Source organism: Canis lupus, chromosome 5 (genome assembly GCF_011100685.1).
Source record: "Canis lupus familiaris isolate Mischka breed German Shepherd chromosome 5, alternate assembly UU_Cfam_GSD_1.0, whole genome shotgun sequence".
Taxonomy (NCBI): domain Eukaryota; kingdom Metazoa; phylum Chordata; class Mammalia; order Carnivora; family Canidae; genus Canis; species Canis lupus.
This window is the reverse complement of record NC_049226.1, coordinates 77097881-77119007: the sequence shown is the minus strand read 5'-3', so window position 1 is coordinate 77119007 and position 21127 is coordinate 77097881. Positions and strand designations below refer to the sequence as shown.

Below are 21127 nucleotides of genomic sequence, written 5' to 3'. Positions count from 1 at the left end.
AAAAACAAAACAAAAAACAAATAAGATTCCCTAAGCTAAACAACCCTCATTATCAAAGGACTAGACAGTTCCTGCTCCCCTCTAGGCAGCAGGTTTCAGCGCATGCTGGTCTATGGATTTATTTAAACAAGACAATCACAATCATATCTTCCCCCCGGAAGGAGGCACCCCACCTTCTTGGTATTATAAAACCTGTCTCCCTCTCAAAGCCCCCAGCTATTTACTGAGTTAAGTACAATCCCCACATCACCTTGCATGGTATGCAGTGTCCTCTTTCCCTTGGCTGTGATTTTGTTAATAAACTTGTTTATACCATCCAAAAAAAGACAACTCCTAATTCTATACAGAATCAAGTTTTCCTTTCTTACATAAACCCCCAATGACAATAGGAAGAAGTAATTCAGGAAAAAACTGGGACTAAGGGACTGCTACTCAAACATCAACACCAAGTCTCCCAGACTACTACATGTTAACATCATACAATCTAACAGACTAAACGAAATGGGTTTAGGTAGGGGCCACAGAAAAAAATGAGACCCCTGGAATTAGGCCATGAAAACAATTCAAAAGCGTCATCTGCTAAATGAACCAGTGAGATAACTGAGAAAGAATGTTACCTAGGGATTCAACTCCTGGCAAAATCTGGATTTCTACTGCCGGCTCTAAAACCTAATCAAGATTAAAGAGATCCACAGCTTCAGGGGCAGCATCAGTGACCCTCTCAACCCTGGAGTATAGGCTGCCCAGGGCCAAACGCTGTTGTCTAATCATCTCCATTCCTGATTCCAAACCAGTACTAGCCACAGAGAATCTGTTTGTGGAAGTGGCTGAGCCTACGCACAGGAATATTTTACTTTGTGAAAGACTGAGCTCACAGCAGTGAGCTAAGGTCTCTCCAGGTTCAAAGAAGCTGGGGGACTGCCTGGAAGATTAAGGCTGCCTTTTCAGGTGTGGGCCAGAACATTTGACATCAGGACACTTGCAGCTGACAGGTTAATAGTGCTACCTCCTCAGACTTCAAGGCCCTCCAGAGCTTGTCTAAGATGTCCACTGAAGATAGGACTCCCCTTCTCCCGCCCCCAATGGTTGGTTACCCATGAGCCTTTAAACAGGGACCACATACATATACTGACTGTTCCCAAGGGCAGGTTAGTATCTGGGTTCTTCTGTACTTACTGATCTTTCCTAGGAGTCATATGGCAAACAATCATTTCAGGAGCTGTAGAAGTAAAGGAAGCATCTGTTAAGAGACCACCTAGCTGGAATGCATACCAAGACCTCAAAGTAGAAGGAAGCTAAAACAGGGAAGAAATCAGCCACCACCCTCAATATCCAATGCGAAGAGGCATGGCTCACCACATGGTTATTACAGAGCCCATGTTGCATCTGCATAGCAAAAAGAACTAGAGGAAGCCAAACCAGCACCACAGAGCTGGGAGTGGGAGGCCACAGGGTGCCAGAAGTACAAGCAGGTAGCTGGAAAAAAGAATACTCCATTCTTTCTGCTCCAACTCAGGCTCAAATCTCCCATCTAAATTCTCGCCCCCAGAAAAGACACATGGACACAAGCCACCTTAAAAACTAGATTTGTATTTCGGGTTAGAGTGCAGAGTGGCAGAACTCAGGAGTTACACTATATTCCACCTGGTCCCCACCTCAGCTTAACTCCCTCCCACCCTCCCTCCCACAAAGATAACATTGTACAAAACTATATTTACAGGAAAGCCAGTTAAAAACTAAGGGTGTATACAAAAGTAGACAAGAGAGCCAGAAATATCAATGCAGGGAAGGCTTTGGGGCTGAGGGAACATCTTATTACACACCAAAACCTAGGAGCAAAGTACTATGCACTAGGCAGAAAGAAGCAGCGCAAATTTCAGTGCCAGTTTTAGGGGGAACCAGTCACTCCAGGGAAAGAGTGGATAGGAAAGACTAACTAGCATTAATATTACAAAGTCTTAATTATCCAGCCACCCTTCCTCTGCCATTGGTTCAGAGCCAGATGGTGAGGGAAACAAAACAAAGTCTCTGACACAAGCCCCACAGGAAAAGGAAGGGCTCAGAAGGCATAGCGGGTCCGGATGTCCTCAAGCTTCTTGGACACTTCAGGTGGAGTTCGGTCCAGTTCTTCAGAGACGTTCTTCTGTTTGTTGGGCTCCATGGAGTTGAACTGCTCACAAAGGTCTCCATCTATCACATTCTAAGACATAGAAAAGTGAGGAAGAAAGAGGTCAGATTCTCAAAGAAAGTGGCACATGCTAAAGCACCTGTAAAGAAAGCTTTTATTCTCTCAGATATGTGAACCACTGTCTTAAAACCAGGAACACTAAGTTCATCCTTAGTATCCTGTGTTCGGAATAGCAAAACTGGGTGAAGGCTTTTCTCTGGCTTGTGGTCTGCCCTGGGGGAAGAGGTCCCTAAATAGCATTAGCCATTCCACTCCCGCATTACTGCCTCCATCAATCCACTCCTTTGATGCTCCTTTGTTCAGGACTGTTTCTGATTTTTTATTTATTTATTCACAAGAGACGCAGGGAGAGGGAGAAGCAGGCTCCACGCAGGGAGCCTGATGTGGGACTCAATCCCGGGTCTCCAGGATCACACCTTGGGCTGAAGGCGGCACTAAACCGCTGAGCCACGGGGGCTGCCCCAACTGTTTCTGATTTTTAAGGGAGGGAGGTACACAGAAAAGACTAATTATATGGACCAAGGGTCTCCCTTTTCAGCCCAGATTTCCAACAAAGACCTACCTTAACAGGGAAGTAATAGGAACGAAAGCTGAGGTGGTCTCGCCCACAGAGAGGGGGATGCTCAGACCGTAGGTGCATTTCCACATGCTGGAAGAAGTCATGGTCCTGGTAGAAAAAATAATGAATCTGTCACTAAAAGAAGAAAGTGATTTCAACTACTAGTCTATGGTTTTCAGAAGCACAACAAACAGACAAGCCATTCTTTTTTAAATAACCATCCAAACAGATGTTAACTATCAAATTGCTCCTCTGACAACTACAGGTTTTCCTCCTACAAGATACCTAAAGCCTGAAAGAAACCCCACCTATATTTGAAGAACACAAGAGAACACTATACATATAGACTGATTTGTGAAGTCAGATTCCTGATCCCAGCTTCCTAAGCTGAAATGACAGAAACCTAATTTAGTCAGTCCTAGAGTCAATTCAAGGAGGCAGTAAATACAGTCTACATCACCCATCATTCCTAATCTGTACAAAACCTGTACCATAATAGAACTAAACCAAACCCAGGGTGCCTCGGTGGCTCAGTCTGTCAAGCACCCAACTCTTGACCTTCGGCTCAGATCATGATCTCAGGGTCCTAGGATTGAGCCCCACATAGGCGGGCTCCATGCTCAGTGGAGACTCTGCTTGAGGATTCTCTCTCCCTCTCTTGCTCTGCACCTCCCCTTCCTCCCACTCGCTCCCTCTCTAAAAATAAATAAATCTTTAAAAAAGAACTGAACCAAACCCGGGTACAGTATAAAAACAAATGGCTTTCCAGCAGGGGGAATCAGGATTCTTATCTTGTAGGCACTTCTGTCACCTTATAAAATTTCCAGAACATGACTAGTTGCAGGTAGGGACAAAAGATTTGCCCTCTTAGGCTGATTTAGCACCAAGAATCAACCTTGTAAAAAGGCAAAGATCAAAGAGTATGGGAGATTTCACCTCATGGGATGTGAACGGGACAAGGATGCCAATTCCTCCTGACAAGGTGGTATAGACAAGTGATTCAGAGCCTCCGGGGATCAGTGTGGTCTTCTGTAATGACAGCACTGTCTCACCCACATGGTAGTTCATGATCACCTCTGCCTGTAAGTAAAAAACAGACTAGTAACAATGTGTGCCCTCCACCCATTCCAGATTTCCAAGAGCAAGCAGTGCCTCAAAAGGATTTCACCTCCTTTCAAATCCAAACATTACTAACATTTAAAAATACTTTACAGCGGGGACACCTGGGGGCTCAGCAGTTGAGTGTCTGCCTTTGGCCCAGGGCATGATCCTGGGGTCCCAGGATTGAGTCCCACATCAGGCTTCCTGCATGGAGCCTGCTTCTCTCTCTGCCTCTCTCTCTCTCTCTCTCATGAATAAATAAGTAAAAATCTTTAAAAACAAAATTACCTTTATAAAAAAATAAAAGTACTTTAGAATGTTCTTAACATTTGAGATTAATGTCCTCACATAGCTAAAGTTAGATCAGTTGTTCATTTCTGATGAACAATTACAATGGAAAAATATTTTGTTAAATTACAAAACAAAAATATTTTGTTTGCAAAAAAAAAAAAATCCACAGATAATTATTAAAAAGCAGCAATCATTATTAGATTTGCTCTCTAAAATGGATCAGCTTTTAAAAATTCAGAGATGCTCTAGAAGCACATGCCTACCGGAGAAAAGAGCCCAGAACAACCCCTGAGAGAAGAACTGGCTAATATCAGAATGACCCTGTGCAAATTTTTTTCCAAGGAACTCACTATGCTCTAGTCACTACTAAGATGTCTGGAAAAATTCTATTTCTGCAGTCACAAAAATCAAATGGTGACTTGGTCATTTTACATCAGGCCCAGCAAATATGCATCACAGGATTGATGACTGAAAGGATTTCCACACACAGGAGAGTACCCAGTGCACGGCAGGCAGCTAAAAAATGTTCCCTCAATGTGGGTCATGGGAAATGTACCCTGCAGGCTGGTACCTCTCCTTCAGGATCCTTTGCAATCTTACCTTCTGAGAGGCCCCATTGAGCAAGCCCCGGTCCCACAGGGCTTTGTTTCCTGTGGGATCCTCATCCACTTCGTCATTGGTGTTAGGCGGGAGCCTCACCTACAAGGAAATGACACAAGTCACAGGGCTGGGTCCTGCACCTACACACCTAAATCACCAAGTAACATGTTTGCCCCATATCCTTGAAAGCAAGCCTGGAACATCATCACCTTTGGCAGAGGCCTGAGCCTATCTCCTGCAACCTGGTGTCCGAGTGACAAATCAACCCATGAGCAAGAACAAAACAAAGACTATAGAACATATTAATAAGGTTAAGTCAAACTGGGCTCAGAAAGAGAAGCCAAAATGTTGGCCAAGTAAAAATAAATATTACTCATTAGATCAAACGAAATATCCTACTATTAAATTATATTCCATAAGGCAGAGGAAGATGGACCAATAGGTGGTGGAGGGATGGGGGACAGAGAGTTCTAAAAGATTGGTAAGAATGGGGCGCCAGGCTGGCTCAGTCAGTAGAGAATGCGACTCTTAATCTCAGGACTGTGAGTTCGAGCCCCACGCTGGGTGTAGATTAATGTAAAAAATATATAAATAAATAAAACCTTTAAAAAATAAAAATAAATAAAATATTGATAAGGCTTCAAGAACACAAAGTTTTCTTTTTAGAGCTAGTCTTCATAGAATTAAATATTATACCTATTTTTTACTTTCCATATTAGAGATCATAGCCCTGGGTCCTTGGCTTTACCACTGAAAAGAGACCTTTCTTAGACATCAATGTAACCCATGTAAACATCAACTCACCACACAAATGTTGCCAAACTTGTCTGCCCCAGCCACAGTGTCATAGTCCAGGAGACTAGCTGTAGTGACCCATCGTGGGTAAGTATCATCGGCAAAAATGATGAGCTGGTTCTCATTACGTTTATATCGAACCCAGATGAAACTTTCTTGGACATCAGACACAATTACCCTGTGCCCAATAGTCTGGATCCCAGAGATGTAATTGGCAATATGCTGGGAAAAACAAGGACAGCAATGGGTGTCACCTTGAGATTCACAGAACCCACAGAAAGTCCAGCTTCCCCCGACTGCAATATATACATAGGGCCTACAGAATGGCAGTCAGCAATAAACTCTTAAAAGATAGAAAAAGAACTGGTTTTACTATAGTGGAAGGATATGTTCAATTCTCAAATACCCTATGGAAGCAAGCAGGACAGAAATCCGGTTCTTAGTATGAAGAAATCAAGAAACCCACCTAACTTCTGTCCTTCTCAAGTCTAAAAGGCCTAATAAGGCTGGAATTGGGAAAATACAAGGTCCTACTAAGGACACATGATTTTAAGTTACTGTCCACAGTTCTGTCAATGTTTCCTCCTGTCTCCCTAGCTAGATCTGAAGTTCTGTAACCAGCATATTTACCTTGTTCTCACATTTTCGGAGTAATTTCTTCTTCCCCAGGTCATAAACTCGCAGAAGCTTCCCCACACCAATCAATACTCTCCCTTGGAATGGGGCAATGGCAGCAGGGACCTCTTCCACTGGAGTCTGTGAGGAAAAAAAAGCAGGTAATGTAGCTATTAGGACACCAGCCATAGGCTAGCCCCACCCTCTCAACCAAAAATGTTTTTACAAGAAACAGTGAGTGATCACCTTTGGCTCATCAGAGAAATAAACCACACATACAACAGTCTCTAGGAAATGGGGTGGTTGCGTAAACAGGTCCCACACACTGCAAATCACTTAGCAAATGGATCAATGTCACAAGTCAAAGGAGCCTAATGAATGTGGTCTTAGAGCCTGTGTTAATTCAACTGGTGCCACTAACAGTGAAGCCTCAATATCAAAAAAGTGACTGCTGGTTGTGGAGGGATGGGAAAGGAGTGACAAGTGACTTCTTAGTTTTAAGGGAGATACAATGAGTTTAACACAAAAAAAAGTCCACAAGTAGTTATTTTGTAGGGGACACTTCCCTGTGCTTCAAAGGGCTAGAGGAACTACATGCATTTGTTGTCCATGTGGAAGAACAGGAAAATTTTTCCCTTATTTTTAAAACTGCGATAAAATACACATAAAATTTTCCATTTTTAAGTATACAATTCAATAACATCAAACATTTTCACTGTTGTGCAACCACCACCACCATCCCCAGAACTTTATTTTTCCAAAGGGAAACTATCCATTAAAGGCATTTCTCCAGAGATTATTAATTATTTAGATCTACTAGATTTTGGTCACAAATTGCTGTCTGCTTAGTAAAAGCAATAAACAAGGGGCCAATTCGGTGTGTATCTAAGTCATCATTGTGGATGGTTAGAACACAGGCTTCCTGTGGACCCCCGGGCAGTGGAGCTTCACTGGAGCATGAAAGCCAGAGCGTTTCTGTGTCCCACCAAGAGACGGAACATAATCAATGAGCTGGCTCCCAAAATGGTCACCAAAAGACCTGACCCACAACTTAAGCAAAAGTGGGAGACTTCAGTTGGACCAGAGACACAGGAGTACCACTGGCTGGTTCCTACCTTGTGCAAAAACTCCAGTTTTTCCCCATTGTTCACGAGCTTGTAGGTATAGACAAAGCCCCCTGCCACAGACCTGGGGTTGAGGATCAGGTCTTTGGCCACACCCACCAAGACATACCAATCATCACCAGTGTTAGAAAACCTACACACAGCCACACTGCAAAAAAGAGAAAGAAGCAGGAGTCAGGCATTAGTTATAATATAAAGTATTCTCATTCCAGCTCCCAAAACCTTGGACATCCTGTGCTCCTTACCTAAAAGCAGCCTCATTCTGTTCTAGCTGGACAAGGTCCAGCGTGTTCCCTTGAATAGGATTCATCACTCGGATCACAGAAGCCCACTGTCCATTGCCAGCCTTAGGAGCTCCAAAAATGGACTCAGGGAGGTTTTCATTGAGGAATGCTGCTGCCATTTCAGCAGCAAGCTCCCGCTCATCTTCTCCTGCTGCTTCTACCATTTCCTAAAATCAATCAATCAATCACAAAAACACAAAACAAACACACAAAACAGGGAAGATGGGACACCTGGGTGGCTCAGCGGCTGAGGGTCTGCCATGGGCTCAGGATGTGATCCCGGGGTCCAAGGATCAAGTCCTGCATCAGGCTCCCTGAGAGGAGCCTGCATCTCCCTCTGCCTAGATCTCTGCCTCTCTCTATCTCTCACGAATAAATAAATAAAACCTTAAAAAAAAAAAAAAAAAAAAAGGAAGAGTCGGTATATTCAGAGGTAGGTAGTGGGTGAGAAGTGGACAAATATACAACACCTCCAGGGGGAATTCATATCATGTAAGTAGCCAAGTCTGTAGGCCAAAAACAAATCTCCTATAAAGTAAAGATTAAAGGGAGAGGTATACAGATAAGGGGAAGAGGGAAAACCACTAAAGGGGAAACCAGGTACTTCATTTTTTAATGCCTAAAAAAACCCTAACATCAACTACGGCAAATACCTGAGTGGTCTGAGATACATAAAATGAAAACACCACTTTTCTACCTATCGCATCTGATTTCCCTTGCTACAAATCCTTGTCTCATCTCTTCCAAGCCAGACACAGCTTTACATGGTTGGAGCTATTTGTTTTTTTGCTAGGAGATGATTTCTGGAAAGAACTAGTGTTACGGAGAAAATGAAATCTGTCTCCTTTGGGCCTGAATCCAGGAAACACATACATAAACTGTTTGGGAAGCTCAAGGACTGAAGAACTCTGTTTCAAAAGGAAAGCTGAATACTGAATAAACCCAGGTCAGTGTATTAGTCCTGAGTCACAAGATAATCTCTAAAAACAAGGATTCAGGCAAAGGGGTCTGCTTAAAGGACCGGACAAAAGCCTGGGTCTTTTTTTTTTTAACATTTTATTTATTCATGAGAGAGAGAGAGAGAGAGAGAGAGAGAGAGAGAGAGGAGGCAGAGACAGAAACAGGTTCCTCACAGGGAGCCTGATGTGGGACTCGATCACCAGACCCCGAGATCACACTCTGAGCAAAGGCAAAACACTCAACCTCTGAGTCACCCAGGCATCCCAGCCTGGGTCTTTTTTAATCTAACAGAATATAATCAACAATTACACGAGTTTAAACTTTTCAACAAAATTTCACATGAATGCTTTTTAGCTGAACCTTGAAGGCCAGTCTCATTACATTACCTCTGCCATCTGCTGCTTCCTCTGAGCCTTTGTCGCTTCAGTATAGGCATTGTGGTCTGTCTCAATTATGATAAGGTTGTTGCTCTCAGGGTGAATGACAAATTTCCTGGGTGTGTACTGCAGTGGAAAGGCTACTTGATTGAAGACAGCACCTAGCTTCTCCAACGCTAAAATCCTATTGTGCAAAAGGCAGGGAATTAATAGATCACTCAGGGTCTAGAAACTCAGGTAAAAGTATAAAACCAGTCACACAAATGCATCAATCTCTAAAGCTCTCATGTTAGCATAAATTAACATCAAATACCAGCCTTCTAACCTAGAAGATTCTGCACAGAAAACAAGGAAATCCTAGAAGGGCCTTCTACTTCAGCAACAGCAATTCTGGTTTTCTTTTCCTTTTTTTTTTTTTGCAATTCTGGTTTTCACTAGTGAAATTTTTTTTTTTGTCACTCCAGTGATAACGCGACAGTAAAGAGTTAAAACTTCCTCTTATTATTGACAAACTCTGAAAAAAAGAACATCAATTCCAAATTCATTCTAAATTACTGAAACTGCCTCAACATGTAGTATTTGTGCTGTGTTTCCTAAAATAAAGTGGGTGCTCTCCTGAACAAAAATCACCTAAAACAGGAAACCTGCAACCATACAAAAAGAGATGGTGAGTAGGGGACCTACAACCTTTGTCAAATGAGACCAAGAGATGTGCCTAAGCCAAACTATGTCCAAAATAAGCAGAACCTAAGTACTCTTAAAAATATAGTCACTTGGGGCACACCTGGGTGGCTCAGTCTATCGAGCATCCAACTCTTAATTCTGGCTCTGGTCATGATCTTGGGGTCCTGGGATGAAGCCCTGCAATGGGCTCTGTACACTCCATGCTCAGCAGGACGTCTGCTTGGGGATTTCTCTCCCTCTCCCTCTGCTAGCGCATGAATGTGCGTTCTCTCTCCCTCTCTAGAAAGAATCTTTCTTTTTTTTCCAAAAAAAGATTTTATTTATTTATTCATGAGAGACACAGAGAGAGAGAAGCAGACTCCACACAAGGAGCCAGATGTGAGACTTGATCCCCGGACTGGGATCATGCCCTGAGCCAAAGGCAGATGCTCAACTGCTGAGCCACCCAGGAGTCCCAGAATGAATAAATCTTTACACACACACACACACACACACACACACACACACACAGTCACTTGATCTCTAACAAGGGATTTTTATTTCTAGTTTAAATATTCTCTCCATATTGCATACAATCTGACAGTGACTTTAAAAAAAACAATGGAAGGCAGAAGAAAACCATTTCAAAGTGCTCAAAGAAAAAACAGCCAATTTAGAATCATAACAAAGAGTATAATATTAAAAACACTATTTCCTGATACACTATGGTTAATAGTATTCTGACTTCCAGGGATATCCAAAATATTCTCCAAGTAATTAGCATATTCCTCTATTTGGAGAAAAACAATAAATCAAGTATTTTACAAACATCTGAATAATGAAACTAAGTGTTTAGGCATCAAAAGTTGTCGTTCTGCAAAAAAAAAAAGTATCACATAAAACCAAAATCAAAACCACTGATGCTTCAGTTTTGATTCTTCTTGGTCTAACCCACACACTAATAATCTGTTTTATAAAGGCACCCTACCACCACAACAGGCAAATTCTAAGCATAGAGAACACCTGCTCTCAGGGAGACACACAAGAGGGAGCACAGATATTCCCATGTTGCATTACTCCTGAGAAAATATGAGACTAGCCAGTGTTTGTCCAAGCAGAACTTATGCCGCAGGTGATACCCAACAGGACTTCAGGCAGTTTTCAGATGGACTTTTAAAAATATAAATCTTGGGGATCCCTGGGTGGCTCAGCGGTTTAGCGCCTGCCTTTGGCCCAGGGCGCGATCCTGGAGTCCCAGGATCGAGTCCCACGTCGGGCTCCCGGCATGGAGCCTGCTTCTCCCTCCTCCTGTGTCTCTGCCTCTCTCTCTCTCTCTCTTTCTCTCTCTGTATATCATAAATAAATAAATAAATAAATAAATAAATAAATAAATAAATAAATAAATAAATAAATCTTTAAAAAATAATAATAAAAAATAAAAATATAATTCTTAGGGGAACCTGCATAGCTCACTTGGTTATGCATCTGCCTTCAGCTCAGGTCACAATCTTAAGGTCCTGAGATCAATCAAGTCTGCATTAAGACTTCCTGCTCAGTGAGGAGTCTGCTTCTCTCCTCTCTCCTCCTGCTCATTCTCTCTCTCTCAAATAAATAAAAATCTTTAAAAAAAATTTTCAGGGGATCCCTGGGTGGCTCAGCGGTTTGGCGCCTGCCTTTGGTCTAGGGCGCTATCCTGGAGTCCCAGGATCGAGTCCTGCATCGGGCTCCTGGCATGCAGCCTGCTTCTCCCTCTGCCTGTGTCTCTGCCTCTCTTTCACTCTCTCTCTCTCTCTATCATGAATAAATAAATAAATCTTTAAAAAAAAATTTTTTTTCAATATAATTCTTTAAAAAATACTTCGCCTAGGGGATCCCTGGGTGGCGCAGCGGTTTGGCGCCTGCCTTTGGCCCAGGGCGCGATCCTGGAGACCCGGGATCGAATGCCACGTCGGGCTCCCGGTGCATGGAGCCTGCTTCTCCCTCTGCCTGTGTCTCTGCCTCTCTCTCTCTGACTATCATAAATAAATAAAAATTAAAAAAAAAAATACTTCGCCTTTATGTGTCAAAGGACATCATCAAGAGAGTGAAAAGATGGGATGCCTGGGTGGCTCAGCGGTTTAGCACCTGGCTTTGGCACAGGGCGTAATCCTGGAGTCCCGGGATTGAGCCCCACATCGGTCTCCCTGCATGGAGCCTGCTTCTCCCTCTGCCTGTGTCTCTGCATCTCTCTCTTTGTGTCTCTCAGGAATAAAATCTTAAAAAAAAAAAAAAAGTGAAAAGACAATCTACAGAATGGGAGAAAATATCTGCAAATCTTTTCTGATAAGGGAGTTACAGCTAGAACAAAGAACTCTTACAATTCAGTAACAAAACAAAAAATAATCCAGTTAAAAAAAGGGGCAAAGGACCTCAACAGACATTACTCCAAAGAAAAATACCAAGTAAATACATGAAAAAGAAGTTCATCATTAAGCATCAAAGAAATGCTAATCTAAACTACAAGGAGATACCACTTCACACTTACTGGGATGGTTGGAATAAAAATTAAAAAAAAAAAAAAATCAAATAAATTCATGTAGATGAGGATGTGAAAAAACTAAAACTCTCATACCTTGCTGGTGGGAAAGCAAAACAGTGCAGCCCTTTTGGAAAGCAGTCTGGCAATTCCTCAAAAGGTTAAATACAGAGTTTCCACATGACCCATTCTACTCTTTCAGGTACATAACCAAATAAAAATAAAAATATATGCCCCCACAAAAATTTATGCATGAATATCCACAGCAGCACTATTCATAAATAGTCATAAATAGAAGTGACTAGTTCTGACAACAAGTACTCTAAATGCTGGTGTTCCTAAGAGTTCTGCTGTTAGACCTTCCCTGAAGATTCTTGTTCTAGGGAGGAAATGGTCTACTGCTACAAAAGTCTGAAAAATCTGTTGGAGGGCAGCCCTGGTGGCCCAGCAGTTTAGCGCCGCCTTTGACCCAGGGCACGGTCCTGGAGAACCGGGATCGAGTCCCATGTCAGGCTCCTTGGATGAAGCCTGCTTCTCCCTCTGCCTGTGTCTCTGCCTCTCTCTCTCCCTCTCTCTCTGTGACTCTCATAAATAAATAAATAAAATATTTTTTAAAAATCTGTGGGAGTGTCCACATTTATAGGAATTGAGAAGAGAAGGAGTACCCAGTTAAGACCATGAAAATGTTGATGAATGAGGCTAGGCCTTGACCTGCAGAGATGTGTGTGGGAAGCATGCTAGGGACAGGTACAGAGATATAAAAAACAAGAGGGGAGAGTGATTCTGCTGGAGTAGAAGGTACAAAAAAAAAAAAAAAAGTAGAAGGTACATAAAGGTGTGAAGGTGAGAGGGTGAAAGGGTGAGAGAGAGAGAGAAAACAATGACTGAAAAGATCCTGAAAGTTGCTGCAAAGAAAACTGGGAGTTCACTTAGTAATTTATCCATATATCAAGAGGTTCTAGTTCCTTTTGATAGAGTTCTTCTTATGAAAAGCCAACAGTTACAACCAAGACATGAACATAAGTGGCATTAAAATGTTAAAAAAGGGATGCCTGAGTGGCTAAGCCGTTGAGCATATGCCTCCAGTTCAGGGCATGATCCCGGAGTTCCGGGATCGAGTTCTGTATCAGGCTCCCTGCGAGGAGGCTTGCTTCTCCCTCTATCTGCCTCTGCCTCTCTGTGTCTCTCGTGAATAAATAAAATCTTAAAAAAAAAAAAAAAAGATTAAAAAACAAAACTCAAAACTTGACAGTCACACTGCACAGCTTATTTTTCAAAATGAATAGACATCTCACAATATAATAATGCTCACTCCAACATAATCAGCATAAATAACAGTCTGTCAAGTTGTAAAAGGCCTAAATTATTCATACTGAGGTTAAAATTCGAAGACTTATCAATGCAAATGACAAGACTGAAAGAGAAAAAGTTATCAGTGATCTAATGCCTGCCTACTCTAAAACTAATCCAATGGCAATGCCCTGGAAAACAAGATGCTTAAATCTCAAGCAAACTCAACTGCACTACTGAGCATATTAAAACTTGGCCCTGAAAATTTAAACAGAAGCTAAAACCCCAAACACCGAAACTTGGCTAGCAGGTACTTAATATCCGGAGCCAAAAGAAGGTTTCAGTTGCAACATCTTAGTCCCATGGTAAAGAGTTGGCTCTCTGCCATCACTTCATAACTTCTTCCAATACTTCGGCAGAACCACAATCCTAACCACTAGGTTAGGCAGAAAGGCTTCCCACTAGGCTTGAACCGTGGGACTCTCACCTCAGGGTATTGGTGGAGATAGCCACAATCCCCTCAGGACACTGTTCAGAAGCGAAGCCAGATGCAAACTCGAGAGTCTCATAAGACAAGGGGGTGAGATGGAAACGAGACTGGTAGGAATAGCTCAACCATGAGCGGCTTGACATGGCTAACACCTGAGGAAAGAAAAATACTCCAATAAGCTTGGGAAAGCACAAACATGGAAATTAAGCAAACAGCCTATCTGCAAATTTCCATCTGCAGAATAACCCAATGTATTTTAGAAACCTAAAAGGCTATCTTAAGAAAAAAGCAGAAAAGAAAGAGAGAGAAGAAAAAAAAAGAGGACTGGAGAAAAGGCAGCATGGCTTAGTATTTGCTAAGCATGGGCTAGTAGCTGTATGACCTAATCACTCAAACTCTCTAAACCTCAATTTCCATGTGTAAAATGGGTAAAACTATCACAAGGCTGGATAGTTGCAAGAATTACATGCAGTAACAAGTAAGGATCCAGCAAAGCCCCAAGCAACAATAACATTTTTAGTTACAAAGGACACAATGCTTCCCAATTTCTTTCACATTACATAGTGAACCCTGGTATAAGGTATTGATATAAGTAAGGTTGCTCATGGGTAATGGGCTTCTCAGTCAGCTCCATCTGCCCAGCCTGAAAAGTGAACAGATTGCTAACCTATCCCACCCATAACCAAAGCATAGCTCAGTGCCATGGAAAGCTCTGGATTAAGGGTCCCAAGACTTCCCATAGGAAAGCTAAAAGAGAGCTAATATCAAACTAACTATATATGGGTGCACTAATGAAAGCAAAGCTTATGCCAAAAGAACTTTTCTCAGTTGATGCCACTAATGTCAAAACATGCTGCCCAGCCTCTTTCATTACTTACTGCCTCTTGACCTTGCATCCGGACCCGAAAGAGTTTCACAGGACGAGACCCCAGGTACCTAGTGCGGGTGTCAGACAGGTCCCCAGTGACAGGGTCCAGGACAGTTCTCAGCAGCACACCATTCTAATAAAAAGGAAAGGAGTAGGTGAAGCCTATCCCTAATGGAAGCTCCTTTGGCTACTTCACAGAATACATAAGTTCAGAACGGGTGGAAGAAAATGACTTGGTAGTTTAAAGAATATCCTAATAATCAGCGAGCCACTCATTCACTCTCTCACTAAACCACTCAGTCACTCAAGTAGTTAGTGAACGTTTACTAAGTGAAAAGGACTTACTTTTCACTATATGTCCTTTATTTTTTTATTTTTTATTTTTTTATTTTTATTATTTTTAAAGATTTTATTTATTCACAAGACACGCGGGGGGGGGGGGGGGGGGGGGCAGAGACACAGGCAGAGGGAGAAGCAGGATCCATGAAGAAGCCTGACATGGGACTCAATCCCGGGTCTCCAGGATCATACCCTGGGCTATAGGGGACGCTAAACCGCTGTGCCACTGGGGCTGCCCTATTTTTTATTTTTAAAAGATTTATTTATTTATTTATTTATTTATTTATTTATTTATTTGAGAGAGAGAGAGAGAGAGAGATGAGAAAAAGGCAGAGACAAAGACAGAGAAGAAGCAGGCTCCATGCAGGGAACCTGTTGTGGGACCTAATACCAGGATCATTCCAGGATCATGTCCTGAGCCAAAGGCAGACACTCAACCGCTGAGCCATCCAGGCATTCCCACTATACATTCTTTAAAATTCTTTCTACCATGTATGTTACTCCTCTTTATAATTTTATTTTATTTTTAAAATATTTTATTTATTCATGAAAAACACACAGAGAGAGGCAGAGGGATAAGCAAGTTCCACGCAGGGAGCCCGAGTGGGACTCAATCCCAGAACCCGGGGATCATGTCCTGAGGCAGAGGCAGGCACTCAACCAATGAGCCACCCAGGCGTCCCTCTTCTTTATATAATTTGAAATTTTAAGATACATGCATAGTAAAGGGGTGCCTGGGTGGTTCAGCAGTTAAACATCCAACTCTTAGTTCTGGTTCAGGTCATGATCTCATGGGTCGTGGGATTAAGCCCCACCATCAGGCTCTGTGCTCAGTGGGGAGCCTCATTAAGATTCTTTCCCTCTGCCCTTCCCCTCACTTGTGTGTACGCACTAAAATAAATAAATAAGTCTTTAAAAAAAAAAAGGATACATGCATACTTAAAATAACGAGGCCTATTGTGATCTCTACATGCCATTTCTCAGAAGGCTTTTTTTTTTTTTTTTAAGATTTTATTTATTTATGAAAGACAGAGAAAGAGAGAGGCAGAGACACAGGCACAGGGAGAAGCAGGCTCCATGTAGGAAGCCTAATGTGGAACTCGATCTCGGGACTCCGGGATCACGCCCTGAGCCAAAGACAGACAGACCCTCAACCACTGAGCCACCCAGGTGTCCCTCTCTTAAGAGAAACAGCTAATTCAGTTCTAGGGCAAGAATATTCCAGATATATACAGGGGCACTCTACCGTACCATAAGGAGGGAAGCACCCAAAGATAATGGCATCATGTTAAAAGGACAAAAAAGCTAACTTCAAAAGGGAACTCCAACTCCCACCCATCTAAAATGATGGCAATTTAGCATCCAAAAATGAGAAAAGACCATAATAGTTTAAAGCATAAATATATAAAAATCTGCAATTTTATGTTATCAAAGAGAGAGAGAGAAAGAGAGAGAGAGAGAGAGAGAGAAATAGATTTCTTGAGCCCCCATTGGAGATTGCTACGGCACCAACTCTTTACTGTGAAAATAAGATGAACAAGGGGAAAAACAAAGTATTTATCCTTTCCCTATACGAACTATACTTTGGGGTAAGCAAATTTTGTCTTCAGAGACAAGTTCCAGCTAAAGAAATGAAGATGAAACAGAAAATCGGGGCAGCCCGGGTGGCTCAGTGGTTTAGCGCTGCTTTCAGCCCAAGGCCTGATCCTGAAGACCGGGGATCAAGTCCCGCGTCAGGCTCCCTGGATGGAGCCTGCGTCTCCCTCTGCCTGTGTCTCTGCCTCTCTCTCTCTCTCTCTCTCTCTCTCTCTCTCTCTCTCGCGCTCATAAATAAAAGCTTTAAAAAAAAAAAAAAAAAGAAAGAAAGAAACAGAAAATCGTCATTTCCCAATCCCTAATGACATAATGAATCTAGGCAATGGGCATCGACAGCTGCTGCTAGGTAAAAGGTTGACAGGGAGCAAATAATTTAAAATACATACAAACATCTTAACACCATTACAAGTAGGATAGCCAGACATTACATGCCTCCTGATATAATAGAAAGTAAAGAGTGCCACTTATTGGGCCCCCCCAAAAATAATAAATCTGGGGCAGCCTGGATGGCTCAGAGGTTTAACGCCACCTTCAGCCCAGGGTGTGATCCTGGGGGCCCGGGATCGAGTCCCACATCGGGCTCCCTGCGTGGAGCCTGCTTCTCCCTCTGCCTGTCTCTGTCTCTGCCTCTCTCTCTCATGAATAAATAAAAAATATTTTAAAAATAAGACTTTGTTCAAAAAGAGAGAACATGAGTTATGTTAATTTTTATAGTGATTACAAATTGAAATGACATTTAAAATATACTGGGTTAAAGAAAACATTAAGATTAACCTCATCTGTTCCCTTTTTGTGGCTACTTGAGTATTTAAATTACACATGTGACTTGCATTATATTTTTAATGAATAGCATGGTCTAGACTCACCCAATAGTTTACAAGAAATAGAGGATAGATAAACATCAAACACACAAGGAAGGACTCTGCCAAAGCCAGCAGGTAGAAATTCAAGAAAATGATCTAGTTTCTGGGGATCCCTGGGTGGTGCAGCGGTTTAGCGCCTGCCTTTGGCCCAGGGTGTGATCCTGGAGACCCGGGATCGAAACCCACGTCGGGCTCCTGGTGCATGGAGCCTGCTTCTTCCTCTGCCTGTGTCTCTGCCTCTCTCTCTCTCTCTCTCTCTCTGTGACTATCATAAAATAAATAAAAATTAAAAAAAAAAATGATCTAGTTTCTTTAAAAAAAAAAAAACTTAATGGAGTAGAATTTATTAAAAGAAACATAAAGGGATAGATCACACAGATGCAAACTACAGATAGCTTTATGCAGATCCTAGGTAGAACTAAAGTCAAAAACATTTCTGGAAAAACAAAAACGAAACAAGAAAAACCAGAACACAAACAGGTATCAGATATTAAAGAACTGTTAAGTTGTATTAGGCATGATAATAAAATTGAAGCCTAAAAAGAAAACCCATAAATCTGGTAGAGCTACATTCTCAAGATTTATCGATGAAATGATAAATCACCTTGGATTTGCTTTAACATATCCCAGAAGAAAGAAAAAACAAAGAATAGATAAAACAAGAACAGTAGAATGTTGGTTAACTATTAAAACGAGTGATGGAGGGCAGCCTGCGTGGCTCGGCGGTTTGGCGCCGCCTTCAGCCCGGTGCCTGATTCTGGAGACCCAGGATCGAGTCCCAAATCGGGCTCCCTGCAGGGAGCCTGCTTCTCCCTCTGCCTGTGTCTCTGCTTTCTCTGTGGGTCTCTCATAAATAAAGAAATAAAATCCTTAAAAAAATAAAAATACAATAAAAAAATAAAACAAGTGATGGGTACATGTTACATTAGTCTAACTCCTGTGCATGTTTGAGAAATTTCTCAATTAGGAAGTAATTGAGAAATAGCAAGACATAGCAGGGCTAGATTATTTACCCAGGGAGCTGAACAAATAATCATTAAGGAAAACGAAAAGTGTATCGTCAAAAACACTGACACTCTGCTATCCTTAGGTTGCTGCTTTTCATGCTCTGAAAAGCCCCAATGCTTTGACAACAGTAAACATCTAGGGGTCCTTTATTACTAAAGGAGTCCGTTATAAAACAAAAGGTATTAGTTTCCAAAAGCTGCATATTGTGAAAACTGCAGATGACACTTCAGACTCCCTCTAGTTCTGACCCAAAGCAGTGATCACATTTATATCAAAGACTCTTTCTTTATGAAAGTATCTTTTCCTAGGCCTGACCTTTCTGATTAGTACTAAGAGAAAAGGAACACACAGCAGCACCATTCAGTTTTCATAAGGTGGTAAACTGAACAGGCTCAGCAAATGCCCATATTGAACAAGGACTGCATAAAAGCTAAAGACGACCTGACATCAACAATGCTCATCTGCCTTCAGTTCAGGGTGTGATCCCAGCGTCCTGAGATCGAGTCTCCCATTGGGCTCCCAGGAAGGAGCCTGCTTCTCCCTCAGCCTATGTCTCTGCCTCTCTCTGTGTATCTCTCATGAATGAAGAAGTAAAAAAAAAAATTTTAAATAAAAATAAAAAACAAAACAACAAAAAAACAACAATGTGAGCCTTGGATCTCTTACCTGCAACCCAATATTCAGGTATAGGAAGCCAATAGAGCCCCTCTCACCCAGTTCATCTTGCTTCTCAGTTCCACCCATTTCCACAATACACAAGGACTCAGGCTGGGCTGGGAGAGCCTGCATGCTCAGGGGCTGCAAACAGTCCTAAGGAGGAAAGAGAAAAGAATAAAACATGGGAAATAACCAATTTTGGAAAAATCTAATTTGAGGAGTGAAGAAACAACTTTCTTGTGGATAGGGGAATCTTACAGAGTGAGTTCTAAATGGGTTACTACTAGTTAAACCAAATGTTAGAATAAGCTCTAGAAAGAACCATGCTTTCCTTTCCATAAAAGTGGATAACGGTAAATGTAAATAAGCAAAGGGCACTTATTCTTATCTAAGGTCCAAAGCCAGTCTGATTCCTTTTCTGCAAAGTCTTTGGGTTTTGTTTAACTATAAAAGGGAGTCAAGGCTTAAGGTAAGGAAGCACTTAGTAGTCTGGGATTAGGATCTTTAAAGTACTGCAGAAGACTCCTGAGGTGTGCTGCTATGATAATCACAAGTGGCAGATGCTGATTTCAGGGGCTAACCTAGCTGATCCCAGAAATGCCCATCAGGAATGGGCCAGCAGCTCAGATTCCAGTGAGAAGATCCTTGAAGTCCAGGGTAACACTCACTGAGGGGTCCAGAGAGATGATTCTGACAGTATTGTCCACCAGCCCCACAGCCAGGAAGCGAGACCGTTGTTCTCCAGGAGGCACATTGGCCAGACTCATGCACACCACGTCTGCTGACATCTCCTTCCGCTCTGTGTACTCATTCAGCTGTCCTGACTACATAAATGAAACAGAGAGAGGTGACAAACCACTCCAACTCGCCCCTAAACCCTGGGCCTAGGAAAGGAAGAGGTACTGTTAAATTCCTTTGTGCTTCCTCTCACTCCTCTTATTATAATCAATGACCAAGCATTTCTCTACTTAAGATCCCAAGACTGAACTCTACAGGCTAACAGCAAGCAAAATTACTGACAAGACACTCAAGGGACAACACAGTATCTTTGTCTTTGACAAATACAATATGCTTGCTACAAATTTCCTAAAGCAAATAGAAATACAGAAAACTGCTTATCTGTTCATGAGAATACTTTTTGGTGAAAGAGAATTCAAATATGGAACTTAAAAGACAAAGAAATCTCAATCAGAGGTACAGTTAGACTATCAGGTTAGCCACAGCCAGAAACTTCCCGAGACTGATAATTAAATATATCCAGCATCCTTCCATACAGAAAAGCAAAAGCAAATTTCTGAAATGGCTTCAGATTACAAAAACTGAATAAAACCCATGGCCAATATTTGGTGGAAAAGTAGAGTGTGAAGGGCAAAAAAAACAAGTACTTCACTACTAAGATGGGATTTCGTAACTCCAGTTAGAATTACAACATGAACTTACCCTTCCCATCCCATACCCACCCCCAAATAGCTGGACTGCCTTACGTATACTTTCCCTCCTCAATTCTTTTTGTGAATATCATCTAAATACCAAACTACAACTCTCATGTTTACCTCTAAACCCGAACACTAAGTCCCACAATGAATGATAAAATAACATACAGGATCCATCTCAAAATAGACCAGCTCTCCTCCTGTCAGGGCGATCACCACTTGTCGCTGATTCACTGCACATTTTACAATCGTTTTCTTTCCAGGAGTCTTCCACTCATTGACTCGCTTGTCTGCTCGTATATGTCGAATGCCATCAGGATATACCTAGTCAGTGACCAGAAGGAAACTGGACTTTACCAATGTGACTCATTGCTCAGCATGTCCCCCTCACCTCTCAGACTGGTCACTCTTGTCAGAGTGGAGCCACTGCATTTGAGTTGCCCCTTGTGAGTCAATGACAAAAAAGAGTTACCAGGGCCCAGACAGGTCAACTTAGAACAAGTTCACATTT

General features: G+C 42.0%; 1 protein-coding gene across 2 annotated transcripts in view; it reads right to left on the bottom strand.

Moving 5' to 3' along the window:
• Positions 1–1570: 1570 nt before the first annotated feature.
• The window catches only part of SF3B3 (splicing factor 3b subunit 3), a 53124-nt gene continuing 33567 nt past the window's right edge, over positions 1571–21127 (bottom strand). For both annotated transcript variants that reach the window (XM_038538355.1, XM_038538356.1), the window contains exons 13-26: positions 20785–20940; positions 19852–20007; positions 19193–19336; positions 14731–14853; positions 13850–14004; positions 8904–9078; positions 7519–7724; positions 7265–7421; positions 6165–6290; positions 5544–5756; positions 4740–4838; positions 3684–3827; positions 2751–2855; positions 1571–2200 (exon numbers count right to left, since the gene is read on the bottom strand). In XM_038538355.1, the coding sequence (XP_038394283.1) occupies positions 2060–2200; positions 2751–2855; positions 3684–3827; positions 4740–4838; positions 5544–5756; positions 6165–6290; positions 7265–7421; positions 7519–7724; positions 8904–9078; positions 13850–14004; positions 14731–14853; positions 19193–19336; positions 19852–20007; positions 20785–20940 (2100 nt within the window). In that variant the 3' untranslated portion in view covers positions 1571–2059. The remainder of the gene's footprint in view (positions 2201–2750; positions 2856–3683; positions 3828–4739; positions 4839–5543; positions 5757–6164; positions 6291–7264; positions 7422–7518; positions 7725–8903; positions 9079–13849; positions 14005–14730; positions 14854–19192; positions 19337–19851; positions 20008–20784; positions 20941–21127) is intronic.